Below are 21,760 nucleotides of genomic sequence, written 5' to 3'. Positions count from 1 at the left end.
CAAAAAAATTTAAAAAAATATATTTCTAAATTTGAATGCACTTTTTTAGAGAATTGCGCCAGAAACATTTAGAGGTATGCCACTTCAAAATCCGATTAAGATTAGTTGAGTTATGGAGCTTAGAACTTCAGCCTTGGGACATTTCCTAATTTTTTTGAATTTCTACAACATCAAAACATCAAAAATATGACAAAAAAATTAAAAAAAATATATTTCTAAATTTGAATGCAGTTTTTTAGAGAATTGCGCCAGAAACATTTAGAGGTATGCCACTTCAAAATCCGATTAAGATAAGTTGAGTTATGGAGCTTAGAACTTCAGCCTTGGGACATTTCTTAATTTTTTTGAGTTTCTACAACATCATAACATCAAAAATATGACAAAAAAATTAAAAAAAATATATTTCTAAATTTGAATGCAGTTTTTTAGAGAGTTTCCCCAGAAACATTTAGAGGTATGCCACTTCAAAATCCGATTAAGATTAGTTGAGTTATGGAGCTTAGAACTTCAGCCTTGGGACATTTCTTAATTTTTTTGAATTTCTACATCAAAACATCAAAAATATGACAAAAAAATTTAAAAAAATATATTTCTAAATTTGAATGCAGTTTTTTAGAGAATTGCGCCAGAAACATTTAGAGGTATGCCACTTCAAAATCCGATTAAGATAAGTTGAGTTATGGAGCTTAGAACTTCAGCCTTGGGACATTTCTTAATTTTTTTGAATTTCTACAACATCATAACATCAAAAATATGACAAAAAAATTAAAAAAAAATTTTTTCTAAATTTGAATGCAGTTTTTTAGAGAATTGCGCCAGAAACATTTAGAGGTATGCCACTTCAAAATCCGATTAAGATAAGTTGAGTTATGGAGCTTAGAACTTCAGCCTTGGGACATTTCTTAATTTTTTTGAGTTTCTACAACATCATAACATCAAAAATATGACAAAAAAATTAAAAAAAAATATATTTCTAAATTTGAATGCAGTTTTTTAGAGAATTGCGCCAGAAACATTTAGAGGTATGCCACTTCAAAATCCGATTAAGATAAGTTGAGTTATGGAGCTTAGAACTTCAGCCTTGGGACATTTCTTAACTTTTTTGAATTTCTACAACATCATAACATCAAAAAAATGACAAAAAAATGTAAAAAAAATATATTTCTAATTTTGAATGCAGTTTTTTAGAGAGTTTCCCCAGAAACATTTAGAGGTATGCCACTTCAAAATCCGATTAAGATAAGTTGAGTTATGGAGCTTAGAACTTCAGCCTTGGGACATTTCTTAATTTTTTTGAATTTCTACATCATAACATCAAAAAAATGACAAAAAAATTAAAAAAAAATATATTTCTAAATTTGAATGCAGTTTTTTAGAGAATTGCGCCAGAAACATTTAGAGGTATGCCACTTCAAAATCCGATTAAGATAAGTTGAGTTATGGAGCTTAGAACTTCAGCCTTGGGACATTTCTTAATTTTTTTGAATTTCTACAACATCATAACATCAAAAATATGACAAAAAAATTTAAAAAAAATATATTTCTAAATTTGAATGCAGTTTTTTAGAGAGTTTCCCCAGAAACATTTAGAGGTATGCCACTTCAAAATCCGATTAAGATAAGTTGAGTTATGGAGCTTAGAACTTCAGCCTTGGGACATTTCTTAATTTTTTTGAATTTCTACAACATCATAACATCAAAAATATGACAAAAAAATTAAAAAAAATATATTTCTAAATTTGAATGCAGTTTTTTAGAGAGTTTCCCCAGAAACATTTAGAGGTATGCCACTTCAAAATCCGATTAAGATAAGTTGAGTTATGGAGCTTAGAACTTCAGCCTTGGGACATTTCTTAACTTTTTTGAATTTCTACAACATCATAACATCAAAAAAATGACAAAAAAATTTAAAAAAATATATTTCTAAATTTGAATGCAGTTTTTTAGAGAATTGCGCCAGAAACATTTAGAGGTATGCCACTTCAAAATCCGATTAAGATAAGTTGAGTTATGGAGCTTAGAACTTCAGCCTTGGGACATTTCTTAATTTTTTTGAATTTCTACAACATCATAACATCAAAAATATGACAAAAAAATTAAAAAAAATATATTTCTAAATTTGAATGCAGTTTTTTAGAGAGTTTCCCCAGAAACATTTAGAGGTATGCCACTTCAAAATCCGATTAAGATAAGTTGAGTTATGGAGCTTAGAACTTCAGCCTTTGGACATTTCTTAACTTTTTTGAATTTCTACATCATAACATCAAAAAAATTACAAAAAAATTTAAAAAAATATATTTCTAAATTTGAATGCAGTTTTTTAGAGAATTGCGCCAGAAACATTTAGAGGTATGCCACTTCAAAATCCGATTAAGATAAGTTGAGTTATGGAGCTTAGAACTTCAGCCTTGGGACATTTCTTAATTTTTTTGAATTTCTACATCATAACATCAAAAATATGACAAAAAAATTAAAAAAAATATATTTCTAAATTTGAATGCAGTTTTTTAGAGAGTTTCCCCAGAAACATTTAGAGGTATGCCACTTCAAAATCCGATTAAGATAAGTTGAGTTATGGAGCTTAGAACTTCAGCCTTTAAACATTTCTTAACTTTTTTGAATTTCTACAACATCATAACATCAAAAAAATGACAAAAAATTTAAAGAAAATATATTTATAAATTTGAATGCAGTTTTTTAGAGAATTGCGCCAGAAACATTAAGAGGTATGCCACTTCAAAATCCGATTAAGATAAGTAGAGTTATGGAGCTTAGAACTTCAGCCTTTGGACATTTCTTAACTTTTTTGAATTTCTACATCATAACATCAAAAAAATGACAAAAAAATTTTAAAAAAATATATTTCTAAATTTGAATGCAGTTTTTAAGAGAATTGCGCCAGAAACATTTAGAGGTATGCCACTTCAAAATCCGATTAAGATAAGTTGAGTTATGGAGCTTAGAACTTCAGCCTTGGGACATTTCTTAATTTTTTTTAAATTTTTACATCATAACATCAAAAAAATGACAAAAAAATTTTAAAAAAAAATATTTCTAAATTTGAATGCAGTTTTTTAGAGAATTGCGCCAGAAACATTTAGAGGTATGCCACTTCAAAATCCGATTAAGATAAGTTGAGTTATGGAACTTAGAACTTCAGCCTTGGGACATTTCTTAATTTTTTTGAATTTTGTACAACATCATAACATCAAAAAAATGACAAAAAAATGTAAAAAAAAAATATATTTCTAATTTTGAATGCAGTTTTTTTGAGAGTTTCCCCAGAAACATTTAGAGGTATGCCACTTCAAAATCCGATTAAGATAAGTTGAGTTATGGAGCTTAGAACTTCAGCCTTGGGACATTTCTTAATTTTTTTGAATTTCTACAACATCATCCCATCAAAAAAATGACGAAAAAATTTAAAAAAATATATTTCTAAATTTGAATGCAGCTTTTTAGAGAATTGTGCCAGAAACATTTAGAGGTATGCCACTTCAAAATCCGATTAAGATAAGTTGAGTTATGGAGCTTAGAACTTCAGCCTTTGGACATTTCTTAACTTTTTTGAATTTCTACATCATAACATCAAAAAAATGACAAAAAAATGTAAAAAAAATATATTTCTAAATTTGAATGCAGTTTTTTAGAGAATTGCACCAGAAACATTTAGAGGTATGCCACTTCAAAATCCGATTAAGATAAGTTGAGTTATGGAGCTTAGAACTTCAGCCTTGGGACATTTCTTAATTTTTTTGAATTTCTACAACATCATAACATCAAAAATATGACAAAAAAATTAAAAAAAAATTTTTTCTAAATTTGAATGCAGTTTTTTAGAGAATTGCGCCAGAAACATTTAGAGGTATGCCACTTCAAAATCCGATTAAGATAAGTTGAGTTATGGAGCTTAGAACTTCAGCCTTTGGACATTTCTTAACTTTTTTGAATTTCTACAACATCATAACATCAAAAAAATGACAAAAAAATTTAAAAAAATATATTTCTAAATTTGAATGCAGTTTTTTAGAGAATTGCGCCAGAAACATTTAGAGGTATGCCACTTCAAAATCCGATTAAGATAAGTTGAGTTATGGAGCTTAGAACTTCAGCCTTGGGACATTTCTTAATTTTTTTGAGTTTCTACATCATAACATCAAAAATATGACAAAAAAATTAAAAAAAATATATTTCTAAATTTGAATGCAGTTTTTTAGAGAGTTTCCCCAGAAACATTTAGAGGTATGCCACTTCAAAATCCGATTAGGATAAGTTGAGTTATGGAGCTTAGAACTTCAGCCTTTGGACATTTCTTAACTTTTTTGAATTTCTACAACATCATAACATCAAAAAAATGACAAAAAAATTTAAAAAAATATATTTCTAAATTTGAATGCAGTTCTTAGAGAATTGCGCCAGAAACATTTAGAGGTATGCCACTTCAAAATCCGATTAAGATAAGTTGAGTTATGGAGCTTAGAACTTCAGCCTTGAGACATTTCTTAACTTTTTTGAATTTCTACAACATCATAACATCAAAAAAATGACAAAAAAATGTAAAAAAAATATATTTCTAATTTTGAATGCAGTTTTTTAGAGAGTTTCCCCAGAAACATTTAGAGGTATGCCACTTCAAAATCCGATTAAGATAAGTTGAGTTATGGAGCTTAGAACTTCAGCCTTGGGACATTTCTTAATTTTTTTGAATTTCTACAACATCATAACATCAAAAATATGACAAAAAAATTAAAAAAAATATATTTCTAAATTTGAATGCAGTTTTTTAGAGAGTTTCCCCAGAAACATTTAGAGGTATGCCACTTCAAAATCCGATTAAGATAAGTTGAGTTATGGAGCTTAGAACTTCAGCCTTTGGACATTTCTTAACTTTTTTGAATTTCTACAACATCATAACATCAAAAAAATTACAAAAAAATTTAAAAAAATATATTTATAAATTTGAATGCAGTTTTTTAGAGAATTGCGCCAGAAACATTTAGAGGTATGCCACTTCAAAATCCGATTAAGATAAGTTGAGTTATGGAGCTTAGAACTTCAGCCTTGGGACATTTCTTAATTTTTTTGAATTTCTACAACATCATAACATCAAAAATATGACAAAAAAATTAAAAAAAATATATTTCTAAATTTGAATGCAGTTTTTTAGAGAGTTTCCCCAGAAACATTTAGAGGTATGCCACTTCAAAATCCGATTAAGATAAGTTGAGTTATGGAGCTTAGAACTTCAGCCTTTGGACATTTCTTAACTTTTTTGAATTTCTACAACATCATAACATCAAAAAAATTAAAAAAAAATTTAAAAAAATATATTTCTAAATTTGAATGCAGTTTTTTAGAGAATTGCGCCAGAAACATTTAGAGGTATGCCACTTCAAAATCCGATTAAGATAAGTTGAGTTATGGAGCTTAGAACTTCAGCCTTTAAACATTTCTTAACTTTTTTGAATTTCTACAACATCATAACATAAAAAAAATGACAAAAAAATTAAAAAAAATATATTTATAAATTTGAATGCAGTTTTTTAGAGAATTGCGCCAGAAACATTAAGAGGTATGCCACTTCAAAATCCGATTAAGATAAGTTGAGTTATGGAGCTTAGAACTTCAGCCTTGGGACATTTCTTAATTTTTTTGAATTTCTACATCATAACATCAAAAAAATGACAAAAAAATTTTAAAAAAATATATTTCTAAATTTGAATGCAGTTTTTTAGAGAATTGCGCCAGAAACATTTAGAGGTATGCCACTTCAAAATCCGATTAAGATAAGTTGAGTTATGGAGCTTAGAACTTCAGCCTTGGGACATTTCTTAATTTTTTTGAATTTCTACAACATCATAACATCAAAAAAATGACAAAAAAATGTAAAAAAAAAAATATATTTCTAATTTTGAATGCAGTTTTTTTGAGAGTTTCCCCAGAAACATTTAGAGGTATGCCACTTCAAAATCCGATTAAGATAAGTTGAGTTATGGAGCTTAGAACTTCAGCCTTGGGACATTTCTTAATTTTTTTGAATTTCTACAACATCATCCCATCAAAAAAATGACGAAAAAATTAAAAAAAACATATTTCTAAATTTGAATGCAGCTTTTTAGAGAATTGTGCCAGAAACATTTAGAGGTATGCCACTTCAAAATCCGATTAAGATAAGTTGAGTTATGGAGCTTAGAACTTCAGCCTTTGGACATTTCTTAACTTTTTTGAATTTCTACAACATCATAACATCAAAAAAATGACAAAAAAATTAAAAAAAATATATTTCTAAATTTGAATGCAGTTTTTTAGAGAATTGCGCCAGAAACATTTAGAGGTATGCCACTTCAAAATCCGATTAAGATAAGTTGAGTTATGGAGCTTAGAACTTCAGCCTTGGGACATTTCTTAATTTTTTTGAATTTCTACAACATCATAACATCAAAAAAATGACAAAAAAATTAAAAAAAATATATTTCTAAATTTGAATGCAGTTTTTTAGAGAGTTTCCCCAGAAACATTTAGAGGTATGCCACTTCAAAATCCGATTAAGATAAGTTGAGTTATGGAGCTTAGAACTTCAGCCTTGGGACATTTCTTAACTTTTTTGAATTTCTACAACATCATAACATCAAAAAAATAACAAAAAAATTAAACAAAAAATATTTCTAAATTTGAATGCAGATTTTTAGATAATTGCGCCAGAAACATTTAGAGGTATGCCACTTCAAAATCCGATTAAGATAAGTTGAGTTATGGAGCTTAGAACTTCAGCCTTGGGACATTTCTTAACTTTTTTGAATTTCTACAACATCATAACATCAAAAAAATGACAAAAAAAATTTAAAAAAATATATTTCTAAATTTGAATGCAGTTTTTTAGAGAATTGCGCCAGAAACATTTAGAGGTATGCCACTTCAAAATCCGATTAAGATAAGTTGAGTTATGGAGCTTAGAACTTCAGCCTTGGGACATTTCTTAATTTTTTTGAATTTCTGCAACATAACATCATAACATCAAAAATATGACAAAAAAAAATATATTTCTAAATTTGAATGCAGTTTTTTAGAGAATTGCGCCAGAAACATTTAGAGGTATGCCACTTCAAAATCCGATTAAGATAAGTTGAGTTATGGAGCTTAGAACTTCAGCCTTGGGACATTTCTTAATTTTTTTTGAATTTCTACAACATTATAACATCAAAAAAATGACAAAAAAATTAAAAAAAAAAATATTTCTAAATTTGAATGCAGTTTTTTAGAGAGTTTCCCCAGAAACATTTAGAGGTATGCCACTTCGAAATCCGATTAAGATAAGTTGAGTTATGGAGCTTAGAACTTCAGCCTTGGGACATTTCTTAATTTTTTTGAATTTCTACAACATCATCCCATCAAAAAAATGACAAAAAAATTTAAAAAAATATATTTTTAAATTTGAATGCAGTTTTTTAGAGAATTGCGCCAGAAACATTTAGAGGTATGCCACTTCAAAATCCGATTAAGATAAGTTGAGTTATGGAGCTTAGAACTTCAGCCTTGGGACATTTCTTAATTTTTTTGAATTTCTGCAACATAACATCATAACATCAAAAATATGACAAAAAAAAATATATTTCTAAATTTGAATGCAGTTTTTTAGAGAATTGCGCCAGAAACATTTAGAGGTATGCCACTTCAAAATCCGATTAAGATAAGTTGAGTTATGGAGCTTAGAACTTCAGCCTTGGGACATTTCTTAATTTTTTTTGAATTTCTACAACATTATAACATCAAAAAAATGACAAAAAAATTAAAAAAAAAAATATTTCTAAATTTGAATGCAGTTTTTTAGAGAGTTTCCCCAGAAACATTTAGAGGTATGCCACTTCGAAATCCGATTAAGATAAGTTGAGTTATGGAGCTTAGAACTTCAGCCTTGGGACATTTCTTAATTTTTTTGAATTTCTACAACATCATCCCATCAAAAAAATGACAAAAAAATTTAAAAAAATATATTTTTAAATTTGAATGCAGTTTTTTAGAGAATTGCGCCAGAAACATTTAGAGGTATGCCACTTCAAAATCCGATTAAGATAAGTTGAGTTATGGAGCTTAGAACTTCAGCCTTGGGACATTTCTTAACTTTTTTGAATTTCTACAACATCATAACATCAAAAAAATAACAAAAAAATTAAAAAAAAAATATTTCTAAATTTGAATGCAGATTTTTAGATAATTGCGCCAGAAACATTTAGAGGTATGCCACTTCAAAATCCGATTAAGATAAGTTGAGTTATGGAGCTTAGAACTTCAGCCTTGGGACATTTCTTAACTTTTTTGAATTTCTACAACATCATAACATCAAAAAAATAACAAAAAAATTAAAAAAAAAATATTTCTAAATTTGAATGCAGTTTTTTAGAGAGTTTCCCCAGAAACATTTAGAGGTATGCCACTTCAAAATCCGATTAAGATAAGTTGAGTTATGGAGCTTAGAACTTCAGCCTTGGGACATTTCTTAACTTTTTTGAATTTCTACAACATCATAACATCAAAAAAATGACAAAAAAAATTTAAAAAAATATATTTCTAAATTTGAATGCAGTTTTTTAGAGAGTTTCCCCAGAAACATTTAGAGGTATGCCACTTCAAAATCCGATTAAGATAAGTTGAGTTATGGAGCTTAGAACTTCAGCCTTGGGACATTTCTTAACTTTTTTGAATTTCTACAACATCATAACATCAAAAAAATGACAAAAAAATTAAAAAAAAAAAATATTTCTAAATTTGAATGCAGTTTTTTATAGAATTGCGCCAGAAACATTTAGATGTAACCCACTCCAAAATCCGATTAAGATAAGTTGAGTTCATACATTTCCGGAAAGCGTACCTATATGTAAGTATTTAATTTTGTCCTAAATAGATTGTTTTCAGAACTGATTTTGTCTTGTGTAGGCTTGGGGGGAATTCGTCGCCCTTCGACTCCCAACTTTCGATTCCTTTATTTCCCGTCGATAACGCACCCAAAATTGACCCCAATCCGAAGGCAGAGGAAAAAAAAAACATCCGCGCGAAATGGGAAACGCCGAAGAGGCAGAAACCCCGGGCTTTTTGGCCCCGGGAAGAGGCAATCTGACCTCGCCGCTGGTCATGAGCAAGCCATTTCGGTGTGGTCCCCCCACTGAAACACTCGCGATCAAGCTCGATCCCATCAGGGGTTAATACACTTGGCTGATGTTTAATGCTTAATGGCATTAAAATATTTTTAATAAAACATATTTGACTTTGATTTGCCAAATGCGATTCGCGGGGGAAAATTGGCTTTTCTCTCCTGCATTACACTAGACTGCAAGATGGCGAAGTATTTGCGATTCTTTCGGCGATTTACCTTTGCAAATAATTCTCATAATATTCCGCAGCTCAGTATTCCCATAGCTAATTGATGAACTAACCATCCCTTATTTTATGGTTCAGTTATTAATAAAGTTGTATACCAATAACGCGGTCTTTGACAAACTGAGTGCCACAACTATTCCCACTTTTTTACAGATTTTTGTGCAGACACTGAGGAATTTCGCTCAAAATTCTTCAGTTTCCTTGCTGGCAAGTGTTAATGGAAAATTCTGCCAGGCGGAGAGAAATTGCATAAAGCAAGCGTGGAAAATTTGAAAAAGCGCTTGAAATATGACTGAGCGAGTGCAAGGGGATCATGAAGGGGGACGAAGTGGGAGGTCGAAGGGTAAACACAACGCACACTGGAAACACTGCAAAAGTCTGGGGAAACAGGCTCAGGCTGGGGATTTTTCACTGGGACCTCGTCTGTGGCACAGTTAGACGCCCACTTAGTACGGTAATTTCGAAAACGTGCGCCTTTGATGAGATACAATCTCGGGGAGGGGAAGCTACTCTACTGGTAAACTGATGCCAATGATGCTGATGGAACGTTGACGATCGCTCGAGATTAAGTGCAGCAAGCAAAGGCGACCGGAGTTGCCCAGTTGGCGGGTTCGGGCAACCCGCCTCAAAACGCATTTGGAGGCGGCCTGATGACGTCGTCAGAGTCAGCTTAAGTCAGTCTCAAATGCCAAATGAAATATCTACATTACAGCATCCAGCATAAAGCAAGCAAATGGAGTTGCAGGCATTAGAGAAAGAAAGCCAGCGGCAATCGGCAACTGGGTGTAATTAATTAAGCCCACAATGGCATCACAAAACCTCGGCCCAACTGGATAACCTCTGCACCAGGTTCCCATGGTCCCCTCAAAAATAAAAGGAGCGAGGCTCAACAATAATGTAGATGCAGCTGAGGTACCCTGCAAGGGGTTTTAAACTCACAGGAAGTTGGTACGGGATAAGAATAATTTACCTACTGTTCAGTTTACATAAAACCAATAAAACATTTCCCAAACAAACCTTCCTTGATCATAGATTGTAAGAAAATGTTGTTTGTCTAATCCTGCTTTTAACCGTCTGTGCATCTTAAGGCAGCCTGCTATTTTGACCCACTTGGCTCGGCACTCGACTGGTAATTCCCAATCGTATCTAAAGTGGATGTTGTTTCTGTGTGTTGCCACCTGTTGGTGGGTGGCAGCCTTTCTTTTTAATTGAAATGGCTTTGGATGGATTCTTGGATGCAATTAAAGGCTTAACCAATTATGGCCAAGTGGGAAATCAGGGCTACAGGTCAGAACAGATCCCACGAAGTGATCTTTGGGTTGGGCTGCGCTTGCTTCAACGCCGACCTTTGATTTATTGTTATTTTTATTTAAAAGACGAACGACTAAAATCAACCACGCTAGTCGGAAAGAGGAAGAGCAAACCATCATCGATCGAGGATCGGCCAACAAAAACATTAACTGCAACAACAAGTCGGTGTCCCATCGCGCGTTTTAATGACAACGAAACCAAGTCAAAGGCATTTCTTCCAAGCAACAACAGCAGCCACCACACAAAAAATCTATAAATTAACAATAAAAAACACAGCAAACTTTAAGAAACAAAAACAGGACTGATCAAATGAAGAAATACATAACGATAATAAAATGCCCTAGATGCGAGAGTTTGGCTTTTACAGATGCGTAAATGTAAGGCAAAATGTAAGATGTTTAATGATCAGGCTTGAAAAGTTATACTTTATGGTTACACCTTTCCAATTTTTATTTGTACTTTTAGGAATGATTTTCCTACTATTTTATATTATAATAATTTAATGTTGTATATGTAAGCGGTCAGTCTGCATACTTTGTAGCATTTATTATATCTAACTACTTAGCCCTTTATTATTATTACCTAAAAACTTCTTCTTCGGTTCCTAGTTACTTGTCTGATGATGTAGCTAATGTACCTTCCGCAGTTAGATCATCGAGACACAAACGAGCAGAACAGGAGGCTTCAAAAAGGATGGCCAGCGGGGCCAAGTTGTAAGTGAGCCACTGGGCGATGGCGACTGCAACTCCAACTGTAGCGATGACTTCAAACCGAGCGACGACAACAGCGATCCGAGGACAACAAGCGAGGCAACAGGAGCAGGGGGATCCTCAGGAGGGTGGGAGAAGGCGGAGGCGATGGCCCCAGAATTCGAATTCAATTAAAAAACGTTTATTCCGCAATTGCAGCGGCGGAAAGGGAGCTCAAAGGGGGTCAGTGGACCCACGGGGCGTATGAGTGTTGCATAGTTCTCGAAAATTCAATTTGCGCATGCCGCGACTCAGAGGCGCACCAAGGGGGGTGAAAACAAGGTCGATCAGAGGGGGAGAAGGGGGGACCTGTTTTTAGCCTGAACTAGTTTTTCTTCCATCCTTGTTGTTTTACTTTTGCGATGCGTCTGCGTGTCCGCTTTTGGCGACGATCTCCGATCCGCGATCCACGATCCTCGCCGGCTGCCCTCCTCCTTCTCCTGCTGCTTAAATAAGTTATTATCATTGCTCGCTTTAATTGCTGTAATTGAAAGTGAAAATGGTTGCCTTTTGATTTGTGCCACAGAAAAATGTGTCTAGGTGTCAGTTGGTCCGTTGGAGCACGGCCAAAAGTCCGCACACAGTGAGAAAAGAGGGGTAGAGAAGAAAGGGAAATAAAAACATTTCAACATAGTCTCACAAGTCGGAAGTCTCATTTTCCTATTAAATGCTTGGTGTTTTCGTTTGAGTGCGATTGAGTCCTATTAAATGCTTGCTGTTTTGGTTTGAGTGCGATGGTTGGTTTGGTTGTTGCCAAAGAATCGCATAGTTTGAGCTTAAGACAAATTTTCTGACAATTCCTTTTTCTTCACTTTTTAGGATCGAATGAGAATCACCTATATAATCGATCTCCCAAGGACACCTACCAGCAGAGAAGTAACGAAGACAACTGCGATTCACTCTGCTGACTTTTTAGTCCAAAAACAGTTGCCACATGCGGCGCAATGTTACCATAAATAAAAACTTGTAAAATTGATTACAACAATATTCCATTTCTGGCCAAAAAAGTTGTCGCTGAGTCTGCTGTTCCTCCGTTTTTCTTACATTTGAAAGTATTCTGCTCCTGCTCCTGCTCCTGGCCCACCACCCGCCAGTCCTGCTCCTCGGTTTCAGTTTCTCGGTTTCATATCAAAGTCGTGCGCTGTCAAATAATGAAGTTGCCAGATCAACAAAAACCAACAGAAAAAGCCCAGAAATAAGAGGAAATCGGGAGAGGCTGCCGCAGAGAGATGGACTCTCGGTTCTACCTGTTGCCCTGGCTGCGAATCGTGCAGACGGTATCAGTGATCAACATGTTGCACCACCGCACCACCATGGCCACGGCCTCGGATTTGGATTTGGATCCCCAAGTCCAACGCTTTGCTTCCCTTTGTGCCCAGCAACAATTGCAATTGCTACCGATTTTTATTATTTGCAACAGACCTGGAATCCGCGACTGCAACTCCGATGCCGATTTGGAGTCAAAGTTGCTGACAAATGTTTGAGTTGCTTCGCAGCTACTGTACGAGTAGCTGCTTCTGCAGAGTCGCTTATGCCTGCAGAGTGCTGCAAAATTAGAACTAATTTCGTTCATAAGATGGCCAATTAAGAACTGGCATCATTTTATTGGCGTTGAGGATGGCTAAAGGCAAATCCTTAGCCGACCATTGTTTCCAGCTATTGTAGAATTTGTTTGCCACATATATAAGTGTGTGTTCCGTTTATCATTTGCTTCGGCTTTTCTTCTCCACTTTTTGGTTCTTCTGAAACTAAAGCTGCCGCTTGGGTTCTTTGGTATTTGCTCTCCCCTAATTACAAGTGGACGCGGATATTCCGCTTTTGATTGCTGGCGACAGCCGAAAACGCGTTCCCAGCTAATTTAGACACCTCACATGCCGCAGATGCTCCGGCCAGCGGACTTTCTTGGCTTCCCCCGAACTACCCCTAAGCTCCTCGGGGCTCATTAACCAGACAGCGGCGGCAGCAATCAATTGCCTGTAACATGTCGCAGCCAAAAAAGGGGCAAGAAGGGGTTAAAGGAGCGAACAATTATGGCGACAGTGAGCGGAATTCGCAGCGCTTGTAAGCGGCTGCCCCAAAGGCGGTGCTTGGTGCTTGCTGGTGTTGCTGCCGTACCGCCGACGTGGCCGACTTGGCCGATGTTGCCAATGTTGCTGATGCTGCTGATGTTGCTGGTTGCAAGTGACCGTAGCAACTGCTTTTGTGGCCGCTGACCTTCGTGTTGGAAAGGAAATGAGGCAACGAGAGCGCTAGAAACCAAACAGAGTGAAAAAACAATCCAAACAAGGCAAAACGAAACAAAGTAAAAGGCAATTATGTTCGATGTTCCCTGTTGCCGGGCACTTATTTAAATTGCAGCGCCGCCGCATTGTTTCCGCGGCCAATGACAACGGCCACATTGCAGCCGCAGCAACTAGCAGCATCTCCAGCAGCAACAACAAATTTGCCCACATGCCACACACGTCAATGTTGCCGTCTATCTCTTTCCCACTCTCAAGAACAACCAAAGCTGCATTCAACCATGCCCATACTATTCACCTATCATAAGGACTTTCTTGCAGCGAATAAAAATAATGGAAAACTTGTAGTAGACAAGCCAACCTATTTTTATTAAAGGGAATGGAATACTAATTTCCTTCTAAGTAAAATTAAATTTCCTCTGACATTGATGCAATTCTAAGCAATTTCTCAGCACGTGCAAGGTTTGCAATTGGCAAAGAGGAGGCCCGCCGGAATGACGCAATCGGGAGTGACAAAGGCTCCATTGAGAATTCTCACGTTTTCTCCAAGGACTAACAGTAGTCGCTTCCGCCCTGCTGCTCGACATTGAATGCGATCCATCCAACATCTCCGATAATAATTATTATTAACACCAAAAACAGGAGCGACAAAAAGTACTCGCAGCAATCAATCAAAAAAGCGCGCTCCAGATCCGCTCTTCTTAGATTTATATCAGTCCGGAGCTCTTTGAGGCACACACATCTCCGCTGCAGATGTGTCAGATCTGGAAACTCTGGAGGGGATTTGCTGACAGGGAATCGTATGCACTGAGAAAAATGTGTAACTCGCCAAGATCAAAAATGTGGAAGCAATTTTATGACTTAGGATCGAACAGATCGAACTCACAAACATAAGCTTGTTTGAAAACCACCCATTTATCTGTTTTACTTACTCCCTAAGAGTAATTATAAGAATAATTAGTTCTCGGTGTAGAGATGTGAGGGAAGCCTGGAGCAGCCGGAGGAGCGCACATCACAAAAGCTCAGACTCAGGTTGGAGGCCTCGACTACTGCCACTGCCGATTATGAGATGATTGCTTAAGATGACAACGAGCAGGCTGAGAAGCTGGAGAGCTGGGAGCCGAAGGAGTGGGATACCCACATAGTGAAGGCAGGAATGCCCCAATGCGAGTGGCAGCAATAAAAATGACGTTCCAGATTATTGCACACACGGCCACAAGAGGGGCAGCGACAAGGAGGCGGAGGCAGAGCAGCACGAACGTGTTCCCGCAGCCGATGATGCTTACGCGCTTTTCAAGTTCCACACATAGTTGCTGTCATTATTAAAGACATTTTCAACTACATTCTAGTAGGTACTTAATTTCCCTCGAAACAAGAGGCCTCCCTGACAGGCGGGAAAAAATGGAATGAAAAAATACGAAAATGCCACCTCACACGAGCTGATTGGATTGCCGGGAGCTTTGTGTCAACTGAAGATAAGCCCTCGCACAAAGGAACCAGAGGAAGCACGACCACGTTGCTGCTGGTGATCCTTTTACCCTCGGACAATGCTAAGTAGGAGTAAATGCATCCATCAGACACTCGGGTGGCGAAAAAGCGAAGGGGCCTGCGAAAAAAAATTGATGAGTTAATTAACGCGCATCGCCAACATTCCGTTCGACTAATAACCAACTTGTAGACGACAGCCAGGCAATGGAGGAGATGGCCTCAGATGGGAACGGGAATGGCAATGGCAATGGAGTGTGGGTATATGGCTATACCCATAGTATGGGTATGAGTATGGGTATGGGTATGGGCATGGGGCAACCATATTTATGAGCATGGCTTCGTTCAGTTGTCGATCTGGCACTTCAATGTCAGTTGTTCATCATCATCGCATCGCATCGCGCGGATCCAATGATCATCGCATCGGCACTGGAGGAGGGACAGCAGAACAGAATCTCCGGGAGTATCATGACTGCAATGCGTTCTTTAATTGAGTTTTGCCTTGCATTTGCGCAACTGCAACTTCGGACTCTTTATGGCCAAGCAAGAAGCAAGTAGCAAGAGCCACCACCAGTGGCATCCACATCCACATCCACATCAACATCCACGGCAGCAGCAACGTGGCATATTATCACACAACCATTAAATATGATGAAGACTGCCAAGGCGACTGAGGAATCCTAGAGATGGAAGTATCATGTGATCAGGATCGTTAATATAGATTCATAATGAATGGCGCCCAGCGTAAACAAAATGATATGGGAAAATTGCTACATTGAAATCTAGCGAAAATAACTGAGCTTAGTAGTTCATTTCAGTTCTTATCCATTAATCAATGGGCCATCACTGACGAACTCTTTCGGTGACTGCTGTCGTCGGGTTTACGCATTTATGACGCATTTTCTCATCTCGGATTCGCCGGCGCGGAATCTAGGCAAAAGGCAAACAACCGCTGCCAGTTGTTGCCCCACCGGGGGAAAAACGGAGAATTGAGAATAGAGCATCTTCGGGGCTCCGAAGCTCCCTGGGGCCATTACGCATACTTTGAGCTGCGGAGTTGATTTTCTCATTTGGAGGAGGTTGCACTCTAGATGTGTTTCCTCAGCCGGAGCTGCCGATGTCGATGCCGCTGATCATTATCAATGATCTGGCATTGCATTGCATTCCCATTGCAGTTGCTGATGCTGCTGATGCGGCTGATGTGGCTGATGCTGCTGCTGTGACTGACACAATGCCAGCTCAGTGCTCGCTGCTCCGAAATGCATCATCCTCCGATCCTACAGATTCCCCTCCCCTTCCCATATCCACGATCCTTCGCAGCGGGATCATTGACTATTGACCGCGCTGATTGATTACTTTGTCGCTGGCACGTTGGCAATTTATTGGGGAGATGCCAAGGCGAAGGAGCTACATAGCTGCCTCGCTTTGGATGATTAAAAATGCTTTTGTGTAAATTATTAGCTGCAAATTCACTCGCAGTCATTTGTTGTTGCCGTGTGTTGTCGCTCATAATTCTCGCCTTGAGGTTTTCCCCTCGATTGCTTTTTGGTGTGAAAATGATGTATGTGGCTCTGCGGTTGGTTTCGGTTTCAGCCAACCAACCACTCACTCGGTCTAGCCTTTGACTTTGGCCATAATACTGCCTGGTATTATGCCGCGGATTGCCAATGCCGCGCCTCTAAATTGGCGGCGGTCGCTTTGACTTTCCAACCTCCTCACAATCCCATGCCGCCATGGGTCCTCCGCAGGTCCTCTCTATTTCCGCACCCGAGGGTAGTCACCTTCTCGCTCTTTAGGATAGCATGTCTAAATTTCCTTAATATTTCCATTTGCTTGTTTGATAGAATTTATGTGCGCATTCTGAATTGGCAGAAACGAACCACAGCGCGAGATCATTGCAGGCATTCCAAGCAGCTGCTGCACTGAGCAAAATAAAACTTTAAAAGGTCCCTTTAGATTCTTACGTCTTAAGTTGTGTATAAGTATTCCGGTTGGTATCAAAACACAGATTGGTTAAGACTTGTTTGGTTAAACACATAGCATGTACCTTTTTTAATAACCAGTTAAACCTCCATTTAATTATGTATTTTTACAAGTGCCTGCTTGCTGCAGGGGCGACCACAGCAACCATGACAATGACAGCGTCTGGGGCAGAGCATTGCCAATATTTATTGACATTTAACCGAGGAACCGAGGAACGAAGGAACAGGGGGATGGGGCCACAAAAACAAGCGACTTCCCTCAGGATGCGGCAGCAACATGTTGTCGCAGTGACTGCAATGTTTGTTGCTGCATTGTTGCTGCTGCTGTTTGTTGCTGCTGGCTGGCTGTTTCAACTGTCAGTTATCATTCACTCAGCAGTAACATTCGAATCTTTCCCCAAGAAATGCGACTCCCTCCATGCAAATGCTCCCGCAGTGGCGGCCACTGAGTTATGGTTGCAAGTAGCAACCGACGACAGGATGTGTCTCCCAGAAGGCAACCACCAACCCCAACCGCTGCTCCACCCACCGGCCCCCCCTCAAACAGGCAATCCACCCAATTAACAGTGGACATCGACACCTCCCTGGAGCCTTTCTCTTTCCCACACCTGCACCTGCAACCAACTTGCAGCACCACAAATTTGAAATGAAATATTTTCGATTCTGCTGTCAACATGAGTTTTGTTGACAACACATTAGCAACTGTTGCCGTTGGTATTGCTGTTGCTCTCGCAGTTGTCGTGCACTGACAAAAATGCTTGTGGTACAATGAAAATTCCACGATTAAGTTTATTGTACATAAATGTTCGAGCAATGTTCAAAGCAATGCCTTCGAGAACTTTTATGTGAACCCTTAGTTTTAAAGTCACCTCATCAAATCGAGTTGCAAGTTTTTTTTCTGTGTGCAGTGCAGCAGCAGCAACATGTTGCCGCCGTTTGTGGCGACATCGCATCGGGACGTTGCGCATGCGCCGCACGATTTGCAATTTGCAGCTAATTGAACGCGTGCGCAGGCGCAGTTTGTTGTCGGCTCTCACGCTTCTCAACCCTCTTCTCGAGTATCCCCGCAATCGCAGTCCCAATCCTCCAGCGCCACTCCTTTTCCCACAGCAAGTTAGAAAAGTGCCAGGCGACAAATGGAGAACGACTTGAAAAAGCCACATGCGTGGTAACCTGAAACTGCTAGCCAGAGCCAGTCTCGGCCAGAGTCTAAATCTGCATCGGATTAAGAATCGAAATCAGGGTTCTGATATTAAATGAATTTCGACAGCGGCTTGCTCTTGAATGCTGTGCAGTTGGGTGTCGTTGGGTATCGGCGATGAGAACCCAACCAGTGGGTGGTGCCAATAGCCTAAACTGATTTTCCCAGTGATTATGCAGTATTCCCTCCCCTTTTTCTGGCATCTAGTTCACCCAATCCAGCATTTTCGCTGGCTTCTTCCGCAGCTCCCTTTTCAATATATTCATGCTCATATGTGGTTAGTTTACTTTTTGTCAAATGCCGCCTGCGGTGTTTCCATGTTGCTTCTGTTTCTGTTGCTGTGGCACAGCTTTGGTTTTTCGGGTCGTGCTAGTTTTGTTCTTTTTCTGGCCGTATGTTCCTCCTCCCTCCTGCACCCCATTAACCCCGCGTTTAACCCCCTGTTGCCCCCCGTAACCCCTCCTAACTGCCCAATTGCAGCGCACTTGTTTGTGTCCAAGAGCCTGGCAGCTTTGTTTTGTGTTTGGCCCCTTTACTTATCTCCCCAGCGCCCAAAAAACAAAAAAAAATAGGGAAAAAATAAGCAATATGTTTATGCATTTCTTGTGGTCGCTGTGGCGGTAGAGAACCAACAATGGCTGCTGACTTTGCCGCTGGAATGCGGCTCCATTAAATTGTGAGCCTAATACACGATTTGTTGCTGCCGTGGCTGCAACAGTTTCTGCTGTTGCTGTTGCTGTTGCTGCTGCTGCTGCTGCTGTTGCTGCCGTTTTGTTTGTTGTCGCTGTTGATTAGCAATTTAATTGATTTGTAGGCAACAATTTGTCTGGCACTTCAAATGCTCCCCGACTGTCGCCGGTTGGCCTCCAAAACAGCCGGTTGCCAGCTCATAAAATATTCATATGCCGCGATGTCTTGCAAAATCTGAGAAGTTGGGGGTGTTCAATCGCAGTATCATGCAAATCTACAGGCAACATGGCGTCGGATAAAAAAGAGGGAGAAAACGAGAAAAAGAGAAAACACCGAAGACAGAGAGGCCAATAAAACAGCAACAGGTGGCCACAGCCCTTTTGCCCAGTTTGTTTTCGCATGAGCTCCTCATGTTGCTGCCGTCGTTTCTCCTCCTCCTTTCGGTTATTAGCCATATTCAACAGGTACACCCATTTAATTAGAGGCTTCTTCTTCACACTCTCTCGCTTTTTCTCTGGGCCTGGCCCTCAAGGTAGCCATTTTGCGCGGTGTCTTCTGTGGCTTCTTTGGCTTCTGTGGTAGCTGCACGGTATTCCACTTCTATGACTTCTTTGTTGTTTCCAGCTATATGCCAAGTTTCATCAAAAACTCCCAAGAAGTCATGAGTCATAAAAAATTAACATGTTTTAAAGGTCAGTAAAACATAGCTGATTCCCTTTTTCGGATTCCTATTTCGGAGTAGCATCTAGAAGTGACTTCTATGACTACTAAACTATATTAGTTACTGTCCATTAAAAATTAAAAAAAAAATTCCCCTAAGCTTCTGGTGCTAATTTATGCCTCTAGTGGGATGTCTTTCTTTATAGGGAAACGATTTTATTGTTCTCTTCTTTTCGGTGGGTGGAGCCTAACTTTCTATTGAAATCTCAATTTTAATTTTACCAAACTTTTATCGCTCCCGTTTGGTGAATGTCCAACTGTGATACCCCAGATCCCATCCTAGATTTTAGTTTTAGCTTAAGTTATAGTTGCAGTTTCCGTTCGCGATGCAGGCAAAGCTTTATTAGATACACTGAGAGAATGTGGAATCATGTAACAACAAATGGTTTTCCGAAGAGCGAAGATCAATGGACTGGGAGAAACGCGTAATTTGGAATATCTTTCAAGAGATTTCTTACAGTGCACTTGCAGTTGCTGTTGGCTTACTGCTATTGCTGCCGATTGCAGGTGGCCGCCATTTGGGCCATGATTTATGCAGTGGCCGGGCATTAGAAAGGTCGTTCGCAGTTGTCGTCGCCAGTCGTGATTTCAGTGGAGACTGAGGAGGAGGTTGGAAAAGAGCGCCGGGGGAGGGAAGTTTGGTCAGGAGAGGGAGGATGGGGGAAATAGGCAAGCCAAGAAAATCCATTGCCACTTAAAGTCGGACGTCTTAATTAGGTTTTCTGCTGAAAAGTGCCGAAAAATGTTGGCTAATGCCCGCCTTGCCACGCCCACACGAGCCACAGACATTGTCTCTGACCCACAAATGTTCCTCCATCCTACCAAAAACACCTCTCTTCAGTTTTAGTCATGCCCCAATTCGAAGCTTTCTTCTGGTTCTCCCTGCGCGATTATAAATGACATCGCATTAGTCTTGGCCGGGTTAATGTGCGTCTCCTCTGGCCGAAATCTCCCGACTTCGCACAACTTCATTAGTGGGGAATCATGTGAGAAACACAGAATATCAGAGACAAGCAGAAGTTCCGGGAACTAAAGTACAGTTGTTTCCTCATCCTACGCAAGTTTTGATTCCAGCCCTGAGGCCTTAAGCTAGGATGGCTAGGTATGAACACCACCGTTATTATTCAACATTGATCGTGTATAAATATTTAGTTATCAAAACATTATTTTATGCTACATACATTTAAGACGCACATATAAAAATATACCCTATAAAAGTTAAATTTACTGTTTACCAAAAATAAATACCAAACTTATAAGCTTGAGCTTAAATTAGAACATTTCACTTAAGATACATTTTGAAGTCATAACTTTAGCATTTACATTTAAACATTTTTTGTGCAGTCAGAAATCCATACATGTAGATATAAATGATTCGGAGGAGTATCTACTTTTTTCAGGTTTTCATTGGCATAAACACATGACTTATCCTAATCCTAATCTAAAGAGTCGGTGGTTTGGGCAGCTCTTTGATCCCTGAGTTCCTGCTGATGCCTAATGGTCACCTCCAGGAACTTCAGATAGCCCTCGTCAATGGGTTCGATCTCCTCATCCTCGGAGGAACTCTCGTAGACGTAATCAAGGCAGTGCGTAGTGCCTGTTTCCTTGGGAGAATCCTCTAAGTTCTGATCCACATTCGGATTAACCCCAGGGCAGAGGCTCACAACATGATTGTGGTGCCATTCAAATAGGCTTTGGTATACTATAATAACAGGGGTTAGAATTTGGTAATCATTAAAAAGCAACTTCTTAATAGCTAATATTGTTACTTTGAGCCACATTGCTCCACTGATCTCGAGATGTCGGTGGCTTTGGCTTTCCCTCACTTTTCTGCCTTCGTCTGCGCTGCTTGCTCCTGTTCCTGTTTCGCTTTCTTGCCATTTCCCCCGATTTTCTATCCTCCATTGGCTTTTATTTGGAAAAAAACAAACATTCGTCGCCTTTTGTTTACTTCTCAGCTAAAGCAATAACAACACTGCAGTGTTGCCAACTTTTTAAAATGTTGCCAGA

The 21,760-nt window shown here is 38.3% G+C and overlaps 1 protein-coding gene across 1 annotated transcript; it reads right to left on the bottom strand.

Annotated features, from left to right (window-relative positions):
* Window positions 1-20,870: 20,870 nt before the first annotated feature.
* LOC6541194 lies at window positions 20,871-21,760 on the bottom strand. Its single transcript, XM_001968160.3, has 2 exons — window positions 21,520-21,760; window positions 20,871-21,452 (listed from the first exon to the last, which is right to left on the bottom strand). The coding sequence occupies exons 1-2, from the start codon at window positions 21,653-21,655 to the stop codon at window positions 21,187-21,189; spliced, it is 402 nt and encodes a 133-aa protein (XP_001968196.1). The 5' UTR covers window positions 21,656-21,760; the 3' UTR covers window positions 20,871-21,186.

The sequence above is a fragment of the Drosophila erecta genome, unplaced genomic scaffold, assembly GCF_003286155.1.
Source record: "Drosophila erecta strain 14021-0224.00,06,07 unplaced genomic scaffold, DereRS2 tig00000055-arrow-pilon, whole genome shotgun sequence".
NCBI classification, from domain to species: domain Eukaryota; kingdom Metazoa; phylum Arthropoda; class Insecta; order Diptera; family Drosophilidae; genus Drosophila; species Drosophila erecta.
This window is presented reverse-complemented; position numbering and strand designations above follow the sequence as displayed.